Source organism: Pan troglodytes, chromosome 10, assembly GCF_028858775.2.
Source record: "Pan troglodytes isolate AG18354 chromosome 10, NHGRI_mPanTro3-v2.0_pri, whole genome shotgun sequence".
Lineage (NCBI taxonomy): Eukaryota > Metazoa > Chordata > Mammalia > Primates > Hominidae > Pan > Pan troglodytes.
Window position 1 is genome coordinate 73072930 of NC_072408.2, and position 16622 is coordinate 73089551.

At 35.4% G+C, this 16622-nt stretch overlaps 1 protein-coding gene and 1 long non-coding RNA gene across 35 annotated transcripts in view; one reads left to right on the forward strand and one right to left on the reverse strand.

Annotated features, from left to right (window-relative positions):
* Nucleotides 1-16622, reverse strand: part of LOC134807486 (uncharacterized) — a 177269-nt gene that overhangs the window by 123234 nt on the left and 37413 nt on the right. The gene's annotated exons all lie outside the window — the stretch shown is intronic.
* Nucleotides 1-16622, forward strand: part of C2CD5 (C2 calcium dependent domain containing 5) — a 95782-nt gene that overhangs the window by 74659 nt on the left and 4501 nt on the right. For 15 of the 34 annotated variants that reach the window (XM_001147933.6, XM_054664469.1, XM_520796.6 and 12 more), the window contains 4 exons: nucleotides 10172-10222; nucleotides 11130-11231; nucleotides 12554-12744; nucleotides 15666-15812. In XM_001147933.6, the coding sequence (XP_001147933.4) occupies nucleotides 10172-10222; nucleotides 11130-11231; nucleotides 12554-12744; nucleotides 15666-15812 (491 nt within the window). The other 19 variants (XM_001148079.6, XM_063785869.1, XM_054664475.1 and 16 more) reach the window with 4 other exon arrangements.

The window sequence follows — 16622 nt, forward strand, 5'->3', positions numbered from 1 at the left end:
AAGCAGACACAAATCCTGGTTTCTAGTTCCTTTCACTGCTTCTTCATTATAGGCAATCTTACTAACCTTGAGGTGAAAATTTATCCTTCATTCCCTCATTATATGTTTCTTCATATTCATAAAGGGGAGAAATTAATGTTCCTTTTATTTTAATTTCTGAAGTAATTTCATTCTAAGTTACTAAGGTAATTTTTCCTATGATATTCCATTCTCATACCTTAATGTATTAAAGCTTTATTTTCAAAGGTTTGGATTTGCCACTGTAACTATTCACACATAGAATACTTGATATTTTATATTATATTTGGTAAGTTTTTTCCAGCAACAATTAAACCTTCACAAAAAGTTTTGGATTTTCATGCACAACAGAATGCTTTTTTTTTTTCCAGAAGATACATGAAGAGGTTTTGAGTGGGAGTAGTACAAGTGAGAAAGGGATGAGCTTCCTGTCTTTGCTGTGGCAATAATTGAAGAACATTGTTATGTACTTATATAAGACACTGCCATGTTTTTTTTCCAGTGCAAATTGATAGCTCCTTAATTTAATAGCAATAAATCTATTTTGATCTGCATAATCTTTGGAGAAAAGTGGGAGGTATTGTTTTCCATTTCTCATCTGATTTTAGTATGATTTTTATTACAAAAAAATTTAAAATTACTATGCCTTATTTTGTAGCATTATGTATTAGATAAATGTAGTATGTGTTTTTCACTAAATTTATTTTGAGAAATGATAGTTATTTGAAATGAGCTATTCAACTTTTGTGTCTTATAATACAATGGATATTATTTTATGATTCCTACTTGTTATTTGTTACCAAATTATGTATAATACAGAATAGTTTTATGTTCACTTTACATATATGTCAATAGAATCTTTATTAAATCAGTACAAAGTCTGTTTATATAGATAAATAGATCTTGTCTCATATTTCGAAGACGAAAAATAAGCTGCTTCCAGATTCTGAACTTTGTAACGTGGTAACTGTGGTCCTTTTTCCTTTTTGTCATCACCTAAAATTCTGATTTAGAACTCCATAGAGAATTGTAGCATATCTCAATGTCCTTGAAAGAATAGAGAGGAAAAATCAAATTCAAAGGTAATGTGAGTTCAGATTTATGAATTAAATACAGCTTCCAGGCAGAAAGCAGAACTGTCAAGAGTCTTCTTTGGGCCGGGCCTGTTGGCTCATACCTGTAATCCCAGCACTTTGAGAGGCTGAGGCGAGAAGATCGCTTGAATCCAGGAGCTTAAGACCAGCCTGGGCAACACAGTGAGACCCCAACTCTACAAAAAATAAATAATTAGCTGCATGTGGTGGTGTGCACCTGTGATCCTAGCTCCATGGGAGGCTGAGGTGGGAGGATTGCTTGATCCCAGGAGGTTAAGGCTACAGTGAGCTGTGATTGTGCCACTGCACTCCAGCCCAGGCGATAGGGGGAGACCCTCTCTCAAAAAGAAGAAAAGTCTTTCTTGAATTCACTATACAGCAAGTTTTTTTTTCTTTAACATCTACTTTATACAGAAATTTGTATTTATTCAGGGTTAGTTCCAAATCACTTCTAGGTATAATTTCATTTATCCTTATCCTGCAATAGGGGCCAAAAAAAAAAAAAAAAAGCCCTAAAACCTAATCGACAAAGGTTTGATTGACTGTTATTCTGTAGGAAAAGGTATTTGTGGACTTGGGGTCCCTGTTAGCTCTGTTTTACTATGTTGTTAATACCTACTGAATTCTGCAGAAGATTAGATTTCAGCTCTCTAAGTTTGCCTTGTCTATAAGGACAACTTTCCACTTCTGCAATAGCTTTCAAAATGTTTTCAAAGGAATTATAACTGGTGCTTACGTGATCGTTAGTATATGGTATCCAAATGATATTTTGTGGGCTAAAAAACAAGAAAATAAGAATTTGAGTAGAGTAAGTCCTATTTGAACAGTACCTAAAATATTTGCAACTCATTTTAGGGAGAATTGAGAGGGACCGTGAGGTAGGTTGGAAAAGCAACTGACCTGTTTTCTCAGTTCTGCTATGGATTAGGCATGAGAACTTGGACCAATTGCTTAACCTCTTTGAGCCTCAGTTCGTCATGTGTAAAATGTGAAAAGATTCTCTCTAACCTTTAAAATTCCTTGGGTTTCTATAGTTTATGGTGCTTCAATTATTAACATATTCCCATTTCGAAAAGTAAATCAAAAGCTAAATTAGTCCCCAAGGTCACACTGAGCGTCTGTATTTAATTTAAGTGTGTTCAGCTGGGTGCGGTGACTCATATCTGTAATCGCAGCACTTTGGGAGGCTGAAGCAGGCAGATTGCTTGAGCCTAGGAGTCTCTTCTCTACAAAAAATACAAAAAATTAGTCATGCATGGTGGTGTGCCTGTGGTCCCAGCTACTCAGGAAGCCGGGTGGTAAAATCACCTGAGCCCAGGGAGGTTGAGGCTACAGTAAGCTGTGATCGTGCCACTGCACTCCAGCCTGGGTGACAGAGTGACGCTGTCTCAAAAAAAAAAACAAAATAAAAAATGATTTCAAATAACTTTTAATCAATTAAACCAATAATTTTAATTTTAAATTCTGCTCCTCTGAACCATAGAGGTTTGTCAGAAGTACCTCTTGGCCTTCCAGGAGGCAAAGTGAAAGGGAGCAGAGAAGGATGGGATTGAGGGTAGGTCTCTGGATCCCCTACTTTTCTGAAACAGCAGCTTTGATTCCATGTTTTTATATATCCATCTTCTGTATGTGATTTCACTTGAAGAAAGGTTCTCAAAGAGTTTGAAAACCATTGATTGATTATGCCACCCTTTATTGTCATCATCATCATCAGACCATCACATCTAATATGAATATATGTAAAACTTTTTATACTAAGTGCTTAACTGTGAAACCTATGTGCTTTTCCTTGAATACTGCATTTAAAATAATCAGTAAACACTTAAAAGTGTATCTGTACCTTTCTGCCAATATTTCTGTAGTTTTGTAAATTGTGGTTTATGTTGTGTGCTTATTTATTGTCTTGTGCTTCCTCAAGTCTTTTCAGGAGGACATGGGCTAAATACAATTTTTAAAGCTATCTCAAAATGTTTTGGAAAATTTGAGGGTAAGATAGGTTTTGAAAAGGTCTGAAAAATATAATAGAGTCTTAAAAATGGAGTAATTGCGTGTTGTAACATGACAGAAGGCAATGTCTGGAAAAATTCAAAAATAGCAATTTAGCAGAAATAGGAAGAGAGGAAGGTAAGAGTGTTAGGGATAAATGCTCAAAAGATTTCTCTGTTTTTTAAAATATGCAACCATAAGAGGCTTAAAAGTCAGTTACTAATACTGATAAATAAAAGTATAGTTTTTTAATCATTTTGTTAAGTTAAATAAGGTGATAGCTTTTTTTTTTTTACTTTCAGTAACTTTGAATTCCAGTTTATATTTCATGTTTTTAATCACAAATAGGATGATTGTTAAAATTTTTTATTTCCTTTTATATTGACTAGGGGATTAGTTTCAAGAGCTAAGCATAGTATGTTTATTAATATTTCCATCTTTTTACTTGTAGATAAACCTTTCATTGTCTTTTTGTGTTATTGAAAATGGGTGAATGTCATGTAAAGAAATGTTGCTTCAATAACATGTATCTTAATTCACAGTGTAGAGTAAGCCTGGGCCTGAATTGTCCATCCATATTCAATTTTTTCTTTCCATCGTTTATTATATTTGGTTTTGTTTTTAAAGGTAACAGAGTAGTTTGATGTATGTCTCAAATTTATGGTTGATTTGGTGTTACCTTGCTGGTTGTCTTGATTTTTCTGATTTGATATATTAACTGGTGCTGAGCCTAAATAATTTATTAAAGGATAGATGATATGGTATCAACATAAATTATTTATGTTTATACAAGAGTGTGTTATGAGAAAAATGATAGCTATAGCAAATTTTTAATACAATTTTCATGTGTTTTTCTCATCATTGATATCCAAACCTGAGTTTTTCTCTGAAATGATTTTCAAGAGACTTTAAAAATAATGTGTGTATATATATAGAAAAAAAGAATGAGCAAAATGGGGGGGAATCTGGGTTGAGGTCTGGGAGAAGAGTAAAAAAAATCAGCGAGATTTTTCTCATAGATTTCAGTTTATCTCAAGAATTTTATACATGTAATTTTTATAAAAGGTTAGCATATTACTTCAGAGAAATATCTAAAGGCTTACGTCTTGAGCTATTAGTTGCTGTATTGTAGGGCTTAAGAACTTATATTAGACAAGTGTGTATAAATCATATACTACTTTAAATATATTTCAAGTTCTTAAAAAATATTACCTAAGGTAGGATAATAGTTTTCATTAAAACACTGATCATTTAAAAATTAAAAAGGTTTAATTAAGTCAATTTTAGTTTTAAATACCGTTGAGTGAAACTGTATAGAAGACTCTTTTTTTTTAATACCCACCTTGTTTCCTGCTTTCCTTTTGCTTTTACTAGAGTATTTCCTCGTGTTCAGTGGCATAAGCTATAGGCTGGCAGGAATACTCTATTCATTACATTAGCTGCTGACTGCTGTGGCAAGCATAGGTTAAATATAAAAACAAGTTGGCTTATACCCACAATACATTGTACTTCAAAATTAGGTGTCTACGTCAGAAGTTTTTTATTGTAGGCTAGAAGAGTTACTTTTTCTTTGTTAAACCAAATTAGATTTTTTTTCTTTTTAGAGACAGTCTCACTCACAGATTTGATTTTAAAATAGTTTAACTGTTTGAATTTAATGTCTTGCTAACATTATTTTAAAATAGCAATTAGAAGTGTACATTTGTAAAAAATACAGAAGTTATCTTTTACTTTTCCTGCCAACTAACGGTTTGAATTCTTATGACTATATATAATTCCTTATACTAATTAAAAGCATTTTATATATTAATAGTCCATTGCATGTCTGTTATTACTATTTTTTAAAAAATATATTTTGTCACTATGACCAAGTGGCAGCAACAATAAAAAACAGTTAAAATTCTTGATGTTATTGGAGGCCAAATAATCAATGGCAAGTTTTAAAAGGAAAGAGACGCTCAGGGGAAGAGAATGCAAAAACCAGAAACTAACTAGAGGAAAATGTGTGAAAAACTCATCCCAGAAATGGGAAGGAAGGAAGGACGGAAGGCAAGAGAATTGATGGAGAAGTAGGAATAAAGAATCTTTATCTCTGTAGCTTCTTCAAGGCAGCTTGAGGACAGTGAAATCCACAGTTAGAGGAAGAGGGAGTAAAAAGCAAAGGAAAATTGCATTGAGTTACTGACAGAAAACGGATTATTTGGAAGAGAAGCTATAAAAGATAGGAGTGAGAGGGAGATTGCATGCTTGGAAATGGAAGCAGGAAAATGTAAGAAGGGGATTGAAGAAGAAAGACAAGTGGTTTAGAGTGTCGTACACCTTTAATTAGAAACTTAAATGACCCAAATAGGGAAGTTAATTGTCTTTGTTATCTAATATATGTACTACCTAGGTATCACAGTTGAATTTTTCCCTTATAAACTGTCCAAATTGAAGCTAGTTCTGTCTTTCTGTGTGCCTTAGTAATTTACAACTGTAATATGGCAGTTTCCTTATCAATTCATCAATATTTGAGTATCGTTATAGATCAGGTTTATACTGAATGTTTAGATATATCATTTGTCTACCCCAGTCATGAAGTTAGATTTTATACTTATAAAGCATAACTAATCAATGCATTATCAATTGATGGAAATTCCTAAAGAAACATAAAACCCAGTTTTGATCATAATAAAACTGAGAATGTTTAAATAGGAAAATAAAACATAAATTATAATGACTCCTAACTGCATATATTTTAATCTGCCAGAGAATCATTTCCAAATTTGTAGGAAGTTTTTTAGTTTTAGTAATTCTTAAAAGACATTCAGATAAGATTTTCTCAAATATTTTTTAATTATTTAGAGCAAAGATGATCTGCAAATTCTAATGATATAAAGTGAATAGATAGTCAAAAGAGATACTGATCAGTGTAGAAATTTATTCCTGTATTTATCTTAGTTTGTTTGGTACTACTGTGACAAAACACTTGAGACCGTGTAATTTATAAAGAACAGGCATTTATTGACTCAGTTCTGGAGGTTGGAAGTCCCATATCAAGGAACCAGCATCTGGCAGGGGCCTTCTTGCTGTGTTATCACAGGGCAGAAGGGCAAAAGGAGAGCAAGAGGAGATCAAATCTCCCTTTTTATAATGGCACCAATCCCACCCATGAGGGTGGAGACCTGGCCTAATCAGGCCTTAAATGTCCTACTTTTTTTTTTTTTTTTTTTTTTTGAGACAAGAGTCTCCCTCTGTTGCCAAGGCTGGAGTGCAGAGGCACGATCTTGGGTCACTGCAACCTTCGCCTCCCAGGTTCAAGTGATTCTCCAGCCTCAGCCTCCCAAGTAGCTGGCGTTGCAGGCGCCTGCCACCATGCCTGGCTAATTTTTTTTTTGTATTTTTAGTAGAGACGGGGTTTCACCATATTGGCCAGGCTGGTCTCGAACTCCTGACCTCAAGTGATCCGCCTGCCTTGGCCTCCCAAAGTGCTGAGATTACAGGTGTGAGCCACCGCACCTGGCCTTTTTTTCTCTCTCTCTCTTTGAGACAGGGTCTTACTCTGTCCCCCAGGCTGGAGTGCAGTGCTGCGATCTTGGCTCACTGCAGCCTTTAGCTCCTGGGTTCAAGCGATCCTCCCGCCTCAGCCTCCTGAGTAGCTGGGACCACTAACACCCCCTTGCCTGGTTAATGTTTATCTTTTTTTTGTAGTGATGGGGTTTCAACATGTTGCCCAGGCTGATCTCGAGCTCCTGAGCTCAACTGACCCGCCCACTTAGGTTTCCCAAAGTGCTGAGATTACAGGTGTGAACCACTGCCCCTGGCCAGAATGTCCTACTTCTTAGTACTGTTACAATGGCAGTTAAATTTCAGTGAGTTTTGGAGGGGACCTACATTCAAATAATCGCTGCAGCTAACAAATACATTTGCCATTGGTTACGACAAGTTATTTAGAAGAATGGAAAAGTCTCAGACTTTAGACGCACTGGAGAATGTCTGTTTGAGGGAGGAAGAATCCTTTTTGTCATTAATATGCTCATTTCCACTGAGCTGATTTTAACCTGGGTTAGTTTCCCTCCCACACCACTACACACAGGGCTTGTTAAATATTGCTAGAGTGCACTAGGGGAATAATAAAACCATAGCCCTGTATTGCTTTGCTAAGTTTCTGGGGTCATTTATTTGGGGCTTGCAGGGTTATCACTTAATGGTGACTTTTTAAAAAATGCAAAATAATCTTCTTCTTGCATTAAGTGGGAAACCAAATTATAATAGAAGCAGACTGTTGTGTGGCTTAATTGAGACTGTTTGCAGCTAGAAGGGGGATCTTGACATGAAAAGCATTTGTTTCAGACTCTTCCGTATAGATCTACAAATGGCACACAAGTGAGCACAACTCAACAAAGCCTGAAAGACTTTTAAGGAGATTTCTACCCTTGAATAATGAACTATGTTGTTTTTAATTTAGTATTAGCCTAGAGACTGCGTGTTGTTTTATTTCTTTTAAACCGGAACTCCCAGTTGGTCAGTGAGCCAGACTGCATGTATCTGCAGTACCTTCTCTTTTGAAAAGCTTATCACCTGGGAAGCCAAACTCTCATCAGGAGGAGCAGAGGGCCTGGGAGTCTGAGGTCATCAGACATTTGAGGTATTCAAACCAGTCCAAGGTGCTGATGTCTATCTGCTGCTGGGACCAGCTGGCCTTGGGCCTCTTGGGCCTTTTTTTTCTAGGAGAAAAATTAAGATAGCAAGCATGTTAAAAGATGAACCTGCTCTCCCTAAGTGAAATCAAAAATCTTCTCCCTTAAAAACTTCGGTTTTTCAGATTTTTTTCAGATGCATTCGTATTTGAGGGCAGGGAATAAACATTTTCCCTCCCTTTTTTCCCTCTTCATCCTTTATATAAATTTTACTGGGTAAAAGTAATACATGTATATCGTGAAAAATTCGAATACTACAAAAATCATGTAGTCCAGAATAAAGCTCTCTTCTCCATTTCCTTCCCCAAGAGGCAACTACTTTTAGCAGTTTACTGTCTGTCTTTCAAAGATACTCTATTCATCCTTTTTAAAAAACACAAGTATTTTACATATCATTGTGTACCTTGTTTTTTCCACTTGATGTTAGAGATGGGAACAGATATTTAATACATACTCATGTAAGCTCTTTCTATGTACATTTGCCATTAAAATATATGCAGTTCCTACTAGGGAATTCCATATTACTCAGATAATATCAAGGTATAGAAAAGATTTTCGTTTTAGTGATTTTTCAGAAATTTTTAAGCCGTTCCTCTTTCCCCTGCAGTTTAAAAAAATGCACAGAATTCCTAATGCCAGCTATATGTTCTGTAATTCTACACCAACCAAATCTATACTGCACAAGACATATGAGAGCCTCAGGACTCTCTTGGGATATGTAAGTTAGGGGTAGGACAGTTGGTGTCCCAGTCTCTCCATTGAGTCTGTTTCTGTGCTGAGTGTCCCTACAGATGTGGTAAGCCTCTGAATGTCAGGTCTGTGCTGGTCTTTCTTTAGGTCCCATCTCCTCCTAGACTTCCAAAGTCCCTCAAGATCCTGAATCAGGAGGACTTTTCCTATCTAGATCTCCAGTCAGTGAGCATGATGGTCAGGGCATGTCCACAGTGTGGTATCCTCATAGGCCATTTGTGGACCCCACCTGGTGATCCCTTTTATTCATCAGCTCTGTATATGTTGCAGTATTAGCTAGTGGTCAGTTGCTTTATGAAAACTGTGAGCCAGGTTTGGTGGCTCATACCTGCAATCCCACCACTTTGGGAGGCCAAGGCAGGCGGATTACCTGAGGTCAGGAGTTCAAGACCAGCCTGGCCAATATGGTGAAACCCATCTCTACAAAAAATACAAAAAAATTAGCCGGGCGTGGTGGTGGGTGCCTGTAATCCCAGCTACTTGGGAGGCTGAGGCAGGAGAATCACTTGAACCTGGGAGGTGGAGGTTGCAGTGAGCTGATACCGTGCCACTACACTCCAGCCTGGGCAACAAGACAAAAACTCCGTCTCAAAAAAAAAAAAATTGTGTTGGTGGGGTGTGGTGAGATACTTGCATTGTATTTTCAATTAGCAGCAACATTCTATGGTGGAAACATTCTGTACAAATAATGTTTTGAAAAGTTTTTTTATTAATTTAAGAATGTTACCAAAAAATCAACACACTAAGTAGAAATGAAAAAACATATTTATCTATCTGTACTTAAACTATACTATACTAAGCCAACCGAATTATTCTCAGTGCTTTTCATGAGTTATTTCTAAATTGGCAGGACTATTCTTTTAGTTGTAAAATTCTTTCAAACAAAAATTTAAATATTCTAATGTGGGTAGAACATGAGCATTAAAAATAGATTATGAAGTTTTTTTATAGTGCTATTTAAATTTGTACAATACCTTAAATACCTGTAATAAAAAATATCAGGGAAAATTCTGGATGCTACTGTCAGGTTACTGGAAAGGGAGTGATACTGACTTGGGATTCCTAGTTACCTCTGTGATCACTCATTTTTTAGTTTCACAAAGTCTTGATACCACCAGAGGGAGCTGTTGATATCGAAGTCTTCGAATGAAGAAGTTGGTGGTGAGAGTTAAGACTAGGGAGCAGCTTATGCTGATCTGTGAAGCATAATCATTATCTTGTCTGTAATTTTTAATCTTATAGACTCTTCCCCACAGCAAACATTTTCCTTCCATGTTTCATTTCAGATATTCTTCCCAACACATTGACCCTTTTCTCTGCTTAGTCTCACATCCTGCTTTCATCATACTCACATTTGTTACTATGTTTATATTTTCTCGTGACTATAAATTTTCTGAAACTCTTTTTGTGTTACAGTAAGCAAGTAGTCTCCTTTGGCATGGTATTTATGAACTGAGCTAGTTTTCATTTATCAATAGAAACTGCATTTTAAACCTAGATGCTTTTATTTGGTTTGCTTTTGCAATGAAGCCATAAAGATTTCCTCCTATTCTTCTGGCTTATAGAGGTATTAACAAATAACAAAGAAGAGGTACTGGCTTGTACTTAGCATCTGAGCTAATGTTGTTCATATTGTCTTATTAGAACACCTGGAGAGTGCAAGTTCTAACTCAGGTATACCAGCTGCACAGAGAGGTGAGTTTGTCTAATTAAGCAAATAGTCACCAAAGGTGTAAAATTCTAGTTTGGTGGTGCATAAAATTATAGACATTGAAGAAAATGCACTGGACAATTTGGAATAGACACCAAAATCTGGCTTTTTTTTTTTTAATAGGTAGAATATGTTCTTTTAAAAGCATCAGTTAAACTAATATTTAAATTTTTTAGTATGTTAATGGTTTCCCAGTTTCTGAGCATAAAATTTTAGCTCCTTAAAATTTTTTTTCCAGCTTAGCAGTAGTAAAAGTTATTCTTTTTAAAAGGGGGAACTTGTGAGGCTCACACCTGCCCTGACCCCATATTGTCAGAGGCTTTGTTGCCCAAAATCAGACATGGAAACAAAACATTAACAGAAATGGCCCTTTGGTTTTCCTCTTACTGATTGTAGAAAGAAGATATTTTAATAACAGATAAGTCAACTACTAACTTTTAAAAATATATTCTTCAACATTTGATTCTCTTTTTTTAAAATTTTAGGGTAAAACTAGGGAAATGAATTATTCACAAAGCTTTGATTATAAAATAAAATAGAAACAACTGAAATATTGTAAATTAAGAAGAATAGGAAATAAAGTTAGTTAAAGCACAGTATGTGGTCCTTTCATTGATATTTATGTTAGACCCCACTCAGGCTCTCCCTAGGAGACCACACAACTATGACATCACCAAAAATGCTCAGCCTGCTAACTGAGAACTTGGTTTTGGACAAATCAGTGTCTAAAGCTTGACTCTTTACTATCTCTCTTATCTGACTTGAAAAGGACCATTCTTTTTCTGAGTTACAGTTAAATTACATCATCGAAAGGAGTGTTAAGACAAGTAAGAGACATCATCCATATTTTTTTCTTTGTTTTTTTCTTTTGTTTTCTGTCTGTGTTTTCAGCAACGTCAGTTGATTACAGTTCCTTTGCAGACAGATGCAGCAGCTGGATAGAGCTCATTAAACTGAAAGCTCAGACCATAAGGCGTGGATCAATTAAGACAAGTAGGCGGATGTTTCTACCACATTATGATAATCTGAGAAACATATCCCTGATTTCCCAGTGGTGAAAGCTAGACCTTACTACCCAGTAATAACATTGCCACTCCATCATGTATTAGAGTGTGAAAGCTGCAGACTGTAATGGTCATTTAGGAAAAGCTTTTGAAAGGCCTTTAGATTTATTAGTTTTACTTATAGAATTGTGTTTTTAAAATTTTCCTTTTTGTGCAGGTATTCTTAAAAGTATATAAATAGATATTATATCATTCTAATTGGAAGTAAATTGCCAACTCTCTTATTGAAAAGACATTCTTCCAGGACCCAAGGTACTATTTAGTATGTGGCATCTGTCAGTTTATTAAGTGTGATATGCAGAGGGCTAAACTAATAAAGAATTTATGGTGAGAAAGTAGTTATTACCTTACTGCTAGAATCAGAATCATTACTTATATGTTATCTTTACCCCATGTGTTTTGGTAAATTTTGAGGTAAATATATTTGAGTGAAAGAGCTTACCGTACATTAAAAGGGGGAAAAAACTACATTTCACAGGAAATAATATAGGATGTGAAACCAGCCAGATCTGGTTCTGAATCCTAGAAGTGCCATTTTAATAGCTATGAGACCTTGGGCAAGTTACTTAACTTCTCTAACCTTCCATTTCCTCATGCATGAAATGGGGATGATGTGATAGCCTGTGTTTTTGGGTGGTTGTAAGGATTAGATATATATATGTGTCTGGCTTATGGCAGTTATTTAATAAGTGGTAGCTATTATTTTTTTACTTCATAAACAACCAACTTTTAGCTAGCAGAGGTCATTATGTTAAGCTTTTAAAATTATGAGCTGGTTTTCAAAAAGGTTTGGAAAAAAACAGTATCTTACAACTAGATAACATAAGGTTTATCTACAAGTTGACGATGAAGTCGTCTAAAAAAGATGGAAAAATTGCACTGGGAAATAGAACAACTTTCACACTCTCCTTGTAATAATTTGTTCCTACAGCAGATAATTTTAATGCTCTGCCGCTTTTTCTTTTTCTTCACTTTATAACCAATCATTGTGTGTGTAGCTATACTGCATCAACATTTTCTTTTGCAGGAATGCCATTTTTCTTCCAAAAGAATTCCATTCCAGCATTTCCTCTCATGTTTTTCTGTCTCTCTTTTTTAATTGCATGCAGTGCATGATAATTTCTTTTCTTTCATGACATGGCTTAGCCTCACAGACAGCTGAATGTTGTCACCACTTATTTGGAAACCTCAGGGAATAATTGTGTTACCAGCGTCTGTTCTGAATGTTTTCTCCTTTTTCTCCAATTTTAGCCGTGACAGTTGAAAAAGCAAGTCCAGTGGGTGATGGAAATTTCCGGAATCGTTCTGCTCCACCTTGTGCAAATTCCACAGTTGGGGTTGTTAAGATGACACCTCTTTCTTTTATTCCTGGAGCAAAAATAACTAAGTATCTTGGGATAATTAACATGTTTTTTATTCGAGAGACTACTTCTCTTCGGGAGGTAATTTTATAGAAGTTATTTCATTTTTTAAAAATTTTTCTCTGAAGATTTAGTAACAAAACCAAACAAGTTTCAAATTGTTATTTTTTGCCAAAAATTTACAAATATTTATTTATATTTTAATAATCTATCTGGATTGAGTCTAGAGTTTATTTCATTTAGCAGCGAGGATTATCACAAGAATTGTGTTAGTTTTAAACCTGTTTATTGTTAGAAATCTTAGAACCTTATCATATAGTAAATAAAACAAATGTCTGTGTTCAAATAGAGGTTTAAAATAGCCCTGAAAGAACAGCTTCGTTTCCTCAGTAATTTAGCAATTTTTGACAGATCACATTTAGAAATAGTAGAGGACTGTATTATAGATACATGTCTAAGGAGATACTTTATGTAATTTAGCTCTGCTGTTTCTTCCTCCTGAGAAAGGAATTTTTTACTCTCTCAGTTAGTGTATGAGGATGACATTTCTTCAGTCTTACCTCACACTGAGTATCATTAAACTTTAATATGGTTTTTAAATAACAAGTTGTAATATTTTACTTGATGTGGGAAAAGTTCAGAATCAGAGTCAGCCTGTTATATCTTTTATAACACAGGAATTTAAACTTAAAAAAGTTATGTTGTGTCATATGTTAAGGAACAGGGGCTACCAAGCAAATTAATATGGTGAATAGGGAAATTTTTTAATTACTGAGGTGTGACATCCAATAACCTTTTCAAATTTTACTTCAGCTGCAGTTTGTATTTTTAAAAAGTATATTCATTATAAAGATGACTTAGCTGTGCCCTTCTTCACCAGCAGTATTTCTATACTTTCTTAGGAATAACAGCCTGCACACTGTCTTTAATATCATACTCACCATCCTGCGCCTAGCACAGTAGCTGGCATGGAATAAACACAATATGTTTTTGTGCAAATAAATGAATAGCTTCTGACAGATTATTTAATTAATTAGATGGGTGTTTTCTTTAAGGTAAATTAGGCCAGGCACAGTGGCTCACGCCTGTATTCTCACCACTTTGGGAGGCTGAGGCGGGTAGATTGCTTGAGGCCAGCAGTTTGAGACGAGCCTGGCCAACATGATGAAACCCCTTCTCTACTAAAAATACAAAAATTAGCCGGGCATGGTGGCACACGCCTGTAATCCTAGCTACTCAGGAGGCTGAGGCACGAGAATTGCTTGAACCTGAGAGGTGGAGGTTGCAGTGAGCCGAGATTGCGCCATTGCACTCCAGCCTGGGTGACAGAGTGAGACTCTGTCCTTCCCCCCAAAAAAGATAAATTAGTTTTTATATCACTCTTAATTACGTTAAGATGAAAAATAAACTATGAAGATATTCTCAAAAACCTTTTGTTAGAGAATTAAAATAGATGATACTTCTACATCCATTTAAATTTGACAAAGATTTGGTGCGAAAAGCTGGCATATATTATGAATTAACCTCTTCTACTTGCTCTTGGTAGCACATGGATATTACACTATTTTGAATCCATAAAATTGTATTTCCTAAGCCTTCTTGACTACTTAAGCTCCCATACCTCAAAATGTTGCTTCTTAGTAGGTTTTCCTTCAACAGAAACTTATAATAATAATTGTGTAGCACAATATCCCAAATGTGTTAATTGCCTGAGTCGTTTTCTTACAGTTAATATTTTTAAAATTAATCCTCTGTAGCTACTGTGTCATCAGAATTTTTTGATTTAATAAACAGGAAATTGATAAAACTCAAAAAATATACTGAACTATGATTGAGTTGGAGGCAGGCTGAAGCAACTCCCTTAATTCCCTAACTACAAAAAGAGATATCTTTATACAACTATATGTAGGATCCTCAGGCTTTTCAGAAAGATGTGACCCAATAAAATGGTTTTCTAATACTGCAGTCATTTTTCCCCTTCACTTCCAGTTTAAAGTTGGAAATTTCCTCCCAGACTGTAAATAAGTCCAATAGAATTTGTGGAAACCTAGGTTGAAAAGCATTTTAAGCTATTGACTAGCCTTTGGTTTCTGTTTTGCTTGTTTTTCAATATGGAAAAAGTACCCTGAACTACTGGATTTTATTTCCTTAAAATTATGTATGGAATTCTTATTATATGCACCTGTTGAACTAGATGTTAGCATATAGTTGTATGCAAAACAGATACAGTCCCTGACCTAATGGAATTTACAGTCTAGTAGAACTGGAGCACGGTGGACATTAACAAATAATCATATAATTAGTATCTAATTACTAGGGAGAGTAAGTAATATAAAGAAATTGAACAGAGGCTATCAGAGTATATAATGGACTTCAACTTAGAGTTCACAGTCAGGGAAGGTATCTCGGAAGACATTATATGTAAGTTGGGACCAAGGAGTGAATGAGTTGTTCTCTGAAAAAAAAAAACATGAATGAAAAGTCTTCAGGAGCAACATGTGCCAGTGAGCCTGAGGTAGGAAGAGTGCTTGTGCATTTGAGAAACTGAAAAAAAGGCAAGTTTGATTGGAACATGGTTCAGGTTCAGAATGAGAGATATACATAACAGGTAAGTTTTATCGTTTAGGCTTATCATCAATTTGTTTAAATGATGATGAGCATGATTTGATGGAGATGTTGAAGGTGGAGGCACAATTTGAATTCTTGCCTTGCCATTTACTTACTAGCTAATTTGATCATAGCTAGTCATGGGCAAATTACAAATTCTCCGGGCTTCAGTTTTATCATCTGTAAAGTAAAGGTAGTAAATCCTTGCCTGGACATGTGTTCAGTCAATGTTTGTTCATTCATGCAGTAAATCCCCATTGTGAGGGAAGTTTAAGTTATTTAGTATATTAAGATAATTTAGGATGTTTTAATATATGTTCTTTGACATTTTGTATGCATTCCTATATCCATACACATGTATATATAGTATGATTTTCCTGTGCACTATTATTTAGGAAGGAGGAGTCAGTGGTTTTCTCCATGCTTTTATTGCTGAAGTGTTTGCAATGGTGAGAGCTCATGTTGCTGCATTAGGAGGGAATGCTGTTGTCTCCTACATAATGAAGCAGTGTGTCTTCATGGAGAATCCAAATAAAAACCAGGTAAGATGCAGTTAAAAATTCCTGATTGGCGGGAACCTGAGAATTTCTTCCATGGCTTTCTACCCCTAACCCCCTCCAAAAGAGAATTGCTCTTTAGAGCCCTTTGAGTCTAGATGCGTAAGATATTTTAATGAGTTTATTCATAACCATGGTCATACATAGTCACAAGTCAATACATGCTATTTCGACATCTCAGGTAACTAGGTTATTATTCTTAATCACATCTGGAATTTGTGCTCCTGAGTTACTGTTTCCACCCTCTTTTTGGTAGGTGTTTAGAATACAGTGATAGCTAACTGAGGAGAGCTAAAGATATCCTTTAGTTTGGACTATGATGCTGTCCAGTTTCAGCTGCCTTACTAATGAAGAGTATATCATAGTAAGGCCAGACTGCTTGCTTATTTCTAGTAAGTAGTGTTATTCTCTTAATGGGGATGAAAGCAGTTAGTTTAAATCTTAAAATAAATTTCTAAATTTTGTGTTAAGATAATTCACTTAAAATTGTTAAAATTTTTAAAAATTAATCAACTATACTAAATAGTATGAAATGCCATAAAGGCAGTTCTTCCCAACCTGCTTCTCTTGGCACACATCAAAAATCCTATTTCTGTGGTCCACTGGTACACTATGATGAATGCATGAAGCTGTATGTGGCTGCTGGTAATTGGCCCTGCATTTCTGACCCAAGTGACTCCCCTAAGAGCAGAGGGGATCAATATCTTGGCAGACACAGAGCTTAAGAAGCTCTAATATAGACTAATTACTTATCATTTAAGCAGGAGTAAGAATGAATAGATGTGTATATGTATA